This window comes from Cyberlindnera jadinii, assembly GCF_001661405.1.
Source record: "Cyberlindnera jadinii NRRL Y-1542 unplaced genomic scaffold CYBJAscaffold_10, whole genome shotgun sequence".
NCBI lineage: Eukaryota > Fungi > Ascomycota > Saccharomycetes > Phaffomycetales > Wickerhamomycetaceae > Williopsis > Williopsis jadinii.
The window spans coordinates 350,468-361,197 of NW_017963661.1; the positions used below are offsets into that span (position 1 = coordinate 350,468).

The 10,730-nt window shown below is 47.3% G+C and overlaps 6 protein-coding genes across 6 annotated transcripts; 3 read left to right on the forward strand and 3 right to left on the reverse strand.

Annotated features, from left to right (window-relative positions):
* Nucleotide 1: 1 nt before the first annotated feature.
* Nucleotides 2–3,792, reverse strand: CYB2 (L-lactate dehydrogenase (cytochrome); the record flags this gene model as incomplete). Its single annotated transcript, XM_020216903.1, has 2 exons — nt 2–1,468; nt 3,766–3,792. The coding sequence occupies 2 exons, from the start codon at nt 3,790–3,792 to the stop codon at nt 2–4; spliced, it is 1,494 nt and encodes a 497-aa protein (XP_020069667.1).
* A 521-nt stretch (nt 3,793–4,313) lies between these two features.
* Nucleotides 4,314–5,309, forward strand: CYBJADRAFT_174070 (uncharacterized protein; the record flags this gene model as incomplete). Its single annotated transcript, XM_020216533.1, has 1 exon — nt 4,314–5,309. One exon carries the CDS (start codon nt 4,314–4,316, stop codon nt 5,307–5,309), a length of 996 nt encoding a protein of 331 aa, XP_020069668.1.
* Nucleotides 5,310–5,355: 46 nt separating this feature from the next.
* On the reverse strand, nt 5,356–6,402 carry YIM1 (Yim1p; the record flags this gene model as incomplete). Its single annotated transcript, XM_020212852.1, has 1 exon — nt 5,356–6,402. One exon carries the CDS (start codon nt 6,400–6,402, stop codon nt 5,356–5,358), a length of 1,047 nt encoding a protein of 348 aa, XP_020069669.1.
* Nucleotides 6,403–6,636: 234 nt separating this feature from the next.
* MUS81 (Mus81p) lies at nt 6,637–8,298 on the forward strand (the record flags this gene model as incomplete). Its single annotated transcript, XM_020212820.1, has 1 exon — nt 6,637–8,298. One exon carries the CDS (start codon nt 6,637–6,639, stop codon nt 8,296–8,298), a length of 1,662 nt encoding a protein of 553 aa, XP_020069670.1.
* A 194-nt stretch (nt 8,299–8,492) lies between these two features.
* Nucleotides 8,493–9,352, forward strand: ADE8 (phosphoribosylglycinamide formyltransferase; the record flags this gene model as incomplete). The annotated part of the gene is made up of 2 exons (XM_020216975.1): nt 8,493–8,781; nt 8,818–9,352. The coding sequence occupies 2 exons, from the start codon at nt 8,493–8,495 to the stop codon at nt 9,192–9,194; spliced, it is 666 nt and encodes a 221-aa protein (XP_020069671.1). The 3' UTR covers nt 9,195–9,352.
* An 83-nt stretch (nt 9,353–9,435) lies between these two features.
* Nucleotides 9,436–10,539, reverse strand: IDH2 (isocitrate dehydrogenase (NAD(+)) IDH2; the record flags this gene model as incomplete). Its single annotated transcript, XM_020216904.1, has 2 exons — nt 9,436–10,473; nt 10,510–10,539. The coding sequence occupies 2 exons, from the start codon at nt 10,537–10,539 to the stop codon at nt 9,436–9,438; spliced, it is 1,068 nt and encodes a 355-aa protein (XP_020069672.1).
* Nucleotides 10,540–10,730: the final 191 nt, after the last annotated feature.

A 10,730-nucleotide genomic window follows, 5' to 3' on the forward strand; every position in this document is an offset into this window, starting at 1 on the left:
ATCAGTCCTGTTCTGGCTTGAATTCAACGCTTGTCATTGGTTGGTAGTTGTTCGAGTATAAGTTATCTTGAGCAACTGCAACGGTTCTATTTGGAAGAGATCTCAAATCGAGTAACTCTGGCTTCAAATCTTCGATCTTGGTCACTCCGAGCAATCTCATATTCATCTCCAATTCATCCTTTAACAATTGACAAGCTTTACGAACACCATTTTCACCGTAGGCACTGTTGGCATACAAGAACACTCTACCCAAACCAACACCCTTGGCACCTAGACATAGAGCCTTCAAGACATCAGTTCCTCTTCTAATACCACCATCGACGTAGACTTCAAAGTTCTTGTCAAGGCCCTTTGCTCTCAACTCTGGCATAACCTCTGCTAAGACCTCTACTGGAGCCCTTGAGAAGTCCAATTGTCTACCACCGTGATTGGACAAGACCACACCTTGACACCCATGGTCCACAGCTAACAACACGTCCTCCTTACGCTGGACACCTTTGATAACGATTGGCATTTTTGTAAGTGAACGGATGTGTCCAATGTCCTTCCATGAAAGAGATGGGTCGATAAATGAGGACAAAGCACGCGAGGCACCTTGTGATCTGTCGATGTTGTCGTCAGCATCCTCCAGGACATCAGCATCGTCATCGAATTTCATTTTCATATCCTTTTCACGACGACCAAGTGATGGGGCATCGACAGTGATGAACAAACCTTTCATACCACGCTCCTCCGCGTGTTTAACCTGCTTCTCCATCAATTTTCTGTCAGAGTTCACGTACAATTGGAACCATTGCTGCTGATCATCTTTCACCCTCGCATCGGCAATCTCATCGAATGAACACGACGCCAAAGTGGAGATCATCTGGACAATGTCTTCTTTACCACAGCCACGTGCGATTGACAGTTCACCATCTGGGTGACCCAATTTGGCCAAGGCAGTGGCACTTGCGTAGAAAGGAGCTGATGTCTTGTTGCCGAAGAACTCGGTTGTGATGTCAACTTCCTTAACGTCAACGAGGATCTTTGGATTAAAGAAGATTCTATGGTATGCGTTGTGGTTCTCTCTGAGAGAGACCTCGTCGTCCGCAGCAGAGGAGTAGTAAGCCAACGCAGCAGGAGGTAGAATCTGACGAGCAACGGTCTCGAAGTCGTGAAGGTTGATGATCTGGGAGAGTGGCGGCTTTCTCTCGATGAGCTCTCTTCTCAGCTCCTCCTCGTCTGTCAAGATCTCTTCCTCCTGCGGGAACTCGCCAACCAGTGGGCCGAGGTACTTCTCTGGCGGAAGGAACTTCTCAATAGCATCTGGCGGGTGGATTGGGTTGAAGATCTTACTGGCATCTTTGCCGGCAAACTTCAGCAGCACCTTCTGACCACCCGGATGGTTAGGCAGAAAGTCCGTCAGATCGTACACCTTGCCGTTCAAGACGATCCATAGGTCATCACGCTTGTTATGCTTGGACACAACCTCTGGCGTCAGTTCGCCAATCACGGAGGGCGACTCCAGCAGAATTGGCGACTGCTGTTGTAATTGGGACAAGTAGTACGCAGACGTGATCGCACCGGCACCAAAGCCAATGATGGTAGCGTTTCTAATGCTCATCTTGGCCTGTGCTCTTGTGGTGTGCACCAGCCTCGTAAGACGGCCATTCTTGCCCACGCTTCTGAGTCTCTGCGCTGCGGATCTGAACATTGGTGTGTGGATTAGCCTCCAGAGACCACGAGACTCAGCACAGTGATCACCGCGGGTTATCCATCGTCCTTTATATATGTCTCCACCTCCAGTGGGAATTTACCGGCCAACCACAGGCTCGCAATACAGAATTACCCCAGCCGTATCGAGCGTCAGGTCTGTTTAGCCTCGAAGGCGTGGAAACAAGCGCTGGAGAGCAAAGAAAACGCGGTGCGCGGAAAAATCCAGCGCCAAATCTGGGGAAGACAGAACGGACCCCCACGGCATGGTCGCTGTGGGCGACCGGGTGCGTGGGGGCGGAGGGTGTCTGGATGTTTCCGACCCAGTTTGCACTGTACGCAACAGGCGCGCCATGGTGTGGAGCTCAGACCCTCTGCTAACTGGACCATGATTTCGTGGGGGGACGAGGTATCGGTATGGTGGTTGGTCTCTGGATGCCTCGAGGGTCGGTCATTCAAAGGGTGCACACCCTTTTGGAATGGGAGATGAGTAAGACCGGACTACGGAATATGGAGGAGCTAACGGGCAGGTTGCTGGCTGTGGATGTGTCTCCTCACTGTCCCATGCTCCACCGTCGATCTCAGGTCACCACAGGTGGGCAGCGAACTCTCCGCTGTTGGCAGGCTTCCCGTCTCCACAGCAATGGCCGGTTATCAATTTGGCATCTGCTTGGACAAGCGTAGTTTCCCAGAGTATGTGCTCCGCTCCCAGATGGCATTCGTAGGACAGTGCCAGTGCTGTTGAAGCACCGCCAAAGGCGGACAAACCGTGACAAACTGTGTTTAACCGTCCATTGTGCCGCGCGTAATGCTTCCCTTTTCGGACAATCAGACGGGCGCGAGACGAAAAGGAAAGACGAGGGTTATTCCGATGCCGCCGGAAAATTGCGAGCGCTGGCGCTCTAAAATTTGTTCCGCGAACCCGTTGTGTGTTTACGCCGCTTCGCTCAAAGCAAGCGGTAACACCAGTGCTGCTTATACAGAGACACTGGTACTGATTCACTTGTAAGCTAACGGATGTCGAGTCAGTGGGTTCGTGGTGGCCGCTGTGGCGTCGATAACTGTCGCTCGAGGTACTACCGGACGTCGGACGGTTTGAGGATATGTCAGTTTGGTCATGTGAATGAGAGCCACATTGAGATCAACGACGAGGAAGACGATGCTGGGTCGTACGTCGTTACGAAGAGGATCAAACTTCCCAAGTCTTCACAGTATCAATCGTCACAGGTGCAGGGTGGCTCTGAGAGCATCAGGCTGTTTGGAAAACGTGGTAAAAGGGTTGTGCTTAGGGCATTCCAGATTGTGCTGAAGACACAGGCTAAGAACCTCATCGAACACCACGGTGCACCGAGGGCTTTGGAGACAACGGTGAAGAGGTTTTGGATGCTGTTCTTACAAGCTGGTGGGCTCTCCAAGTTATCTAAAGCAAGACGTAATGCCGATGGTGATGGGGATACCGATACTGACGGCGCGGAGACTAATTCGGAATCCAGCATTCTAGACAAAGTGCTGGATAAGATGCCCATGGCTCATCATTTGGTGGGAATATGCTATCTCGCATGTCGATATCACAGACTGCCGGTGTATACCAACGACTTTATCATGTGGATCATGGCCAACAGCTTCCCCTACTTGAAAACGTACCATCTATTACCCACGGAGATGAGGAAAGTGTTACCTCAAGCACTTGCGTTTGAACCTTCTCCTCCAATAAACGGCAACCTCTATCCTCCCATAATGGAGATGTATTCGATTCTGAATCTGGAGGACACTGTGCCGTTCAACTATGAGCCATTACTGTTCAGAGTTGTGTACGACGTACTATTGCCTCCTCAGATCTACACAGCTGCAAAGAGATACATTGAAAGTACCAATACGACGTTTGATTTCTCTACAGCAGCTAAGGAGGTTTGTGCTCGTACTAACTTCCCCGAAGTTAAGCTGATCTCTCTGATCTGCCTTGTCACAAGACTCTTCTACCTGTACACCATGGAAGCAGGTACGAATTTCAACTGGGAAAAGTGGATCAGCCTACTACAATCCAGAAAGTTCTCTCCAAGCAGACGGCTCGACTTCCACAATACGATCATGACGTTCCATACATCAAAGGACATGGATGTCGAGCTCATTGGCTGGGATGATGCAAAGTGTGACAGCTATCTGGACTGGTTTACCACGGCGATTGTTGAGCCACAACTGCCTCCTGAGGACGAACTACCGATAGCATCAAGAAGACTCTTCGATATTCTGCCTATAGATGCTACAGATCGTGGAACGAACACCAATATTGACACAACAACACACTCGTATCAGCAGTTGATAGGGGTCGAAGAGTACAAAAGCGACATCTCATTAGAGGACATGGACAGAGTGCAAGAGGTTTTATCAGACGTCTTGATCTGCTCCTTTGGTATCAAGCCGTCTCAGATATCGATTGGTGTTTCTGCAATTGCAAAACAGATGTTAATCTCAGGGAACATGATCACCACAAACAAGTCCAATGCCTCTGCCACAAAAGTCGTGAAGGGGAGGAAGCAACAGTAATGTTGAAGTTAAGCAACACAACGTTAACACTAACAGATGACAATGCCATACGCTAAGACACGTTAGAGGTGACTGATATGCCGAATACGGGAGCGTTCCAACAACGGCAACTTGTGCTTGCTGAGAGGTCCAAGCACAAGCGGAAACGTCAACATACCAAGAAGAATGATACAAAGACAAAGGTGAACAGCATCATCAAAACTTTGTTCCGGTTGTATATCTTCCCATTCTATGTGTCTTTTGTGTTTCTTGAATGGCTGACGATTAAGAAGCCATGGGAATATATCTCGTTGGTTAAGAGTAAACTAAAACAAGAGCTTGAAGTGTCTGAAAAAGCGTACATCAAGGCCAATACATTGAAGGAGGGTACACATGTTGAGAGGAAAGTATCGGAACAGAAGAAGACTAAGCCAGCAAAGAAGAGTTTGATCAAAGGGTTTATCTCCAAGGTGTTGTACGTGTTTAAAAAGGTGCTGTTCACGCTAAAGTTCATCTTTACAAAGTTATGGTGGGCCAAAGCTGATGTCAAGTTGAAATTCAAGCATTTAATAAAGAAGTTATACGGGTTATGGGATGATACCGAGTTGATATTTTACAAGACTAAGGCACTACCGTATACGATATTCTTAAAAGTGAAACTGTTTTTGGAAGATTCAATATCTGATGAAGTTGAAATTGAAGTTTCAACGGCATCTGAGCAAGAGGTATACACAGAGCACTCAACTACCAGTCCTGTATATGCAATAGAGGAGCATCAGCCAAGGTCATCACACTCATCTTCAAGAGCTCGTGCAAGCACATCCAAATTCTGTCCCTTAACCCCCGGTACAAGAAATTTGTTGACGCTGAACAGATCGCCTCCTCGATCATCTAGCGTTAGATTTACACAGGAGGTTAAGTTTGGAGGTTCAACATTTGAAGATTCCATGAAGATGAGATCTGGCTTGATTGAAAAGGAAAGACCCTTAACAAGAGAGGAACTTATTGAGGAGTTCTTCTACAATTACGATGCAGTGTCTGGGAGATCACGTCCTCATATACGCCGGAACTCAACACTGTCATCTACTTGCTAACAGACTTTAATAAAGAAAATCGTAGTAATCAGGTACATGTAATTAGTCACTCCTCATCTGAGATCTTCAAAACAATCTTACCGTGAGCCTTGTGATCGATAATCTTGTCAATGGCCTTTTGGTAATTCTCAAGTCCTTCAAAGACAGAATCCAATCCCAACGTCAACGTCCCAGCCTCAAAGAGCCCAACAATACCTTCGTACCATCCTCCATGTGCAATTGAACTGAACTTGTAGTTATAAGGTGTTCCAAAGATCAATCTCTTAATCAATGCCCATGAGAAGAATGTCAGGGCAGAACGGGAGTAGTCTGCAACCTTGTCACCTGCGATTGTGACATAACCAGAGTTCTCAGCCTTTGGTTTCAAGACGTCACTGATGACTGGGAATATGTCACTAGATCCAACACAGTCAATTATGAGGTCAAATTTCCCGATATCTTTCACCAAAGCTGAAACCTCCTTCGTAACGTCCCCTCTAGTGTAATCGATAACTATATCGGTTCCCAGAGCCTTAACAGAATCACTGGATCTATTTGAGCAGACACTAACCACGGTTTGGACATCATGAACTTTCTTCAGCAATTGTATTACAAACCCTCCCACTGAAGTGGCACCTCCAATGACAAGCACACGCTCACAATCCTGAGGCTTCTTAAAGTGGGTCAAAGACGTGTAAGCGGTACCTGCAACCAGTGGGAAAGCAGCGGATTCCACCAGACTCAAATTTTGAGGAATCTTACCCACATTGACGTCTCTCTTGGTGTCGATCACCAAGTATTCACTGAACGTTCCATGCGCACCATAGATTGGCTCATAAATACCAGAGATCTTATCACCCTTGCTGAATTTCGACACCTCTGAACCCACAGACTCAACAACACCCGAGAAGTCACGTCCAAAGCCCATCAGAGAAGAACGGAAGAAGTGTACCAAGCGTGAATTGAATAGAACAACATCCACCGGGTTCAGAGCAGCAGCGCTCACTTTCACCAACACCTCAGTAGCGCCCAGCTTTGCCGGGTCCACCTCTTGTTCGTAGATCGCTAGAGCAGAGTCACGTGGGTGATAGCCCAATTGCTTATAAGACACCATCACTTTTGATTGATCTTGATGGTTTTAATGCTGTTAGCGCTCTAAGTCAGAGGAGGGAGGCGATGAGGCCGTAACCTCCTTCATCTTTTTATATTGCGATGGGCATATAAGCATGTTAACTCCGAGCTTACTAATTGGCCCGCTAAATCCGACTTTTCACTTTTGTTTACCTTTCGCTGGATGATGGGCTCAAAACATCAAAACATTGGAAGGTAGACGAAGCGGCAAAGGACCATGGCCGCTCTACCATCGGATTTGAAGCACTTGTACCTTGGTTGGATTGATGAGGATGCTGCTCAGTGCCAGAAGCGGCAGCAGAAGAGCGCGATGCTTCTAAGCAACGCTGCACGCACTCTCAGGAACCATCTGGAGCCTGTTTACGCTCCTGAAGAGCTGAAGAAGTTGAAGGGGATTGGTGACTGGGTTGTTGGTAAGATGAGGAGGAGGCTTGAATCGTACTGCAAGGAGAATGGGTATGTGGTTCCTGCTGTGGTTGTGGAGCCCGTGAAAACAGCTGGTCAGAAGAGGAGAAAAGGTGACGGCGGTGCCGATGGAACTACCAAGAGGAAACAGCAGAAGTACGTCCCTAGGAAGAGGTCTGGGGGGTATGCTATTCTCCTTGTGCTATTGGAGTACGACCCAGACATGATGGGGTTGACAAAGAACCTCATTATCCAATATGGCGCGCCGTACTGTGATGGAAGTCTTGAATCAAACCCTGGAACCTCCCAGTTCTATAGCGCCTGGAACTCATCAAAGAAGTTGCTGCAAGAGGGTTTAATAAAGAGCTCTGGGAGGCCTCAGAGATTCTTTCTCACCGATGAGGGACTTGAGCTGGCGCAGAGTATCAAGGCAAATGATGGTGTAGTGTTCAGAAACGAGACAAGAACACAACCACAGGCCGTGCCACGCGCTACGAATGACCCAGTACGGCGTTCTCCCACGACACCAAGAGTTCATACACCGCAACGAGCATCAAGAGTGGCCAGACTTCCTGAAATTTCGCCCACTGTTCCGGTTTTCATTCCAAGAGATCGTATTGAACACGTCTATAGAGGAATAAACTACTTCTTTTGGGAGCCTAAAGAATACGAAGTGAAGTTTATCATTGATAACCGAGAAGTTAAATCCAAAGACGACCGTGATTTCTTTGATGAAAAGCTAACACAACTAGGTGTGGAGTGTTTAAAGCGACCATTACCTGTTGGAGATGGATTATGGATAGCACGTCATAGAACGACGAACGAGGAAGTAGTGTTGGACTATATCATGGAGAGGAAAAGGTTGGACGATCTCGCTATGAGTATCAAGGATGGTAGGTATACCGAACAAAAGAGTCGATTGAAAAGAACCGGGATTGAAAACATCTTCTATCTTATTGAAGAGGTCACAGGATCTGATATCCAGCAGATGTCACAAGCCATAGAAACTGCTATCTCATCGGCAACCACCGTCAATGGGTTCCACGTTCAAAGAACCAAAGATGCACACTCAACGCTACGGTTCATCAAACTAATGACGGAGGAGATTGTCAAGTTCTACACCACCAAGAGACTTTTGATCTTGAATCCCCATACCGTTGAAAGCCAATTGAAGTATTCTGAGATCCTAGAATCCTTCAAAGCTCGATTCCCAACAGACACATGCGTACATCTTTACAACACCTTCGACGTGCTACTAAACAAATCATCGATGCTCACGGTACGTGAACTCTTTGTCAGGATGCTAATGACCGTCCGTGGAATCACTTTGGAAAAGGCTATCGCCATACAGAGACAATTCCCCACGCCCGCTATCATGTTCGAAAGGTTTGATCCCCAGGACCAAGAATTCGTATCGAAATATGGCAAGAAAGTTGCAGAATCGCTCGGTGATTTATTCAAGAGAAATAACTAACTGGCTAAGAATAAAAAGATCAACATGTGTGCTGATGATGTTGATGTAGACCGGAGTCAAGAAACCAGTTTTGGAAAGCTTCGCGAAATTTTGATGATGATGAATGCTGATGAGGAACAAATTTGCGAACAGGAAACCTGTGCTCATAAGGGATTTCTGCGGTACTGCGCAACACAGACGTTTACAGCATACCAATGACCGATTCCAAGTTGAAGATCCTTGTGCTGATTTCCGGCTCTGGTACCAATCTGCAGGCTCTTATCGATGCAGTTGGTAGTAAGACCATTGATGCTGAGATTATCAGAGTCATCTCATCCTCAGCAGAGGCATACGGGTTGCAAAGAGCAGAGAAGGCTGACATTCCAACGACTGTGCACAGATTGAAAGAGTACTATGCAGACATTCCAAAGGGCGATAGACCAAAGGCACGTAAACAGTTCAACAAGGACCTGGCCAACATTGTGCTCTATGGCTCAAAAGATGGTGACGAGGATGAGGCCAAGGAGAAGAAGCACGTAGTTCCAGACCTTATAGTGTGTGCTGGGTGGATGCTGATTCTCTCTCCTGACTTCCTAGGACCACTCGAGGACGCTGGTGTCCAAATCATAAACCTTCACCCTGCGCTTCCCGGTGCATTTGACGGCACGCATGCCATCGAGAGAGCATGGAAGGCTGGTCAGGACGGTGAGATCACCAAGGGAGGGCTAATGATCCACAAGGTGATTCAACAAGTCGATGCCGGTGAGCCTTTACTCGTCAAGGAGATTGACATCGTGAAAGGGGAGACCGTGGAAGAGTACGAGGAAAAGGTTCACAAGTGTGAACACATTGCCATTGTTGAAGGCACAAACCTCGCCCTTGAAGAGATTAGAGAGAGCAAGAAACAAGACAAGTGAACTACGTATAAGGCAATAAAAAAACAGGTTATCATCAAGGTTTCAAGTAAAAATCTATAAAATGAAACATGCATCTCTTTTCCTCATCATAATCGGCATGTCTCTTCATCCCCCTTTTCTTCTCGTTTCGTTTAAGTGTGTTATAATGGTGTAGTTACTACAACATCAGTTGTAGTATATAACATGTGTATGTAGGGAGATGTACCGTGTAGGCATTTCATTTCCCGAAATCGGGGCGAATCTACAAGTTCTTGATGACTTGCTCGGTGAAGTGGGAGGTAGAAGCAGTACCCTTCAAGTCACCAGTTCTGTTCTCCTTACCGGAAGCGATGGTCTTCAAGACAGCCTTCTGGATCTTTTCAGCGTAAGAGTCCAATCCCATGTGCTGCAACATCATACAAGAACTCAACAGCAAAGCAGTTGGGTTGGCCTTGTTTTGGCCAGCGATATCTGGGGCAGAACCGTGGACGGCTTCAAAGATAGACACCTTGTCACCCATGTTACCTGATGGAGTCAAACCCAAACCACCAATCAGACCAGAGGCCAAGTCGGACATGATATCACCGTACAAGTTTGGCATCACCATCACAACGTCAGAGTACTGCTTTGGATCAGACACCACTCTCAAGGAGGTGTTGTCGATGATTTCAAAGTCAATGGAAACGTCTGGGAATTCCTTTGCAACCTCCTTTGCGGTCTCAACAAACAAACCATCGGAGAGCTTCATGATGGTGGCCTTGTGGACAACGAGCACCTTTGGCTTGTTGATGGACTTTGCGTACTGGAACGCGTATCTAATCACCTTCTCAGAGGCCTCCTTGGTGATCAGCTTGATTGACTGGACGACACCTGGCACCACCGTGTGCTCGATACCGGAGTACTCACCCTCGGTGTTCTCTCTGATCAGCACGGTGTCAACGTTCTCGTAAGGGGTTGGGTAGCCATCGATGGACTTTGCTGGTCTCACGTTGGCAAACAGGTCAAAGGTCTTTCTCAACGTCAAGTTCAACGATCTGTGACCCTTACCAACAGGGGTGGCCAATGGTCCCTTCAAGGCAACCAAGTTCTTGTTGATGGAGTCGATCGCTGGCTGAGGAATGGCGGTTTGGTTGTTCACGAGGATTGGAGTCACATCGCAGGACTCCCATTCGATAGGAACGTCGGCGGCAGCGTAGATCTGCTTGACCGCCTTGGAGATCTCAATACCAATACCGTCACCTTCGATGAAAGACACGGTGTACTTGCCGTTGGCGTTCTTCACACCGTTGTACTTGGCAACCTGGGAGGAATAAGCTCTGAAAAGGGATCTGTTAACAGACGCAGCTCTAAGTCTTTGTGCAAGCATTGTTTTTCGTAGGGGGCAGAGTGTTGATCGAAATGGTACGCGGTGTCTCTTTCAGCTCTTGAAGCAAATTGTCAAGGAGAAAAGTAACAGGGCAGGAATAAGAACCAAAACAACAAAAGTGTTGAAGGGGAGTTTTAAAAAGGCGAAAACGGGAAAGGGAAAATTATATATATCAACACCAAAAAAATACA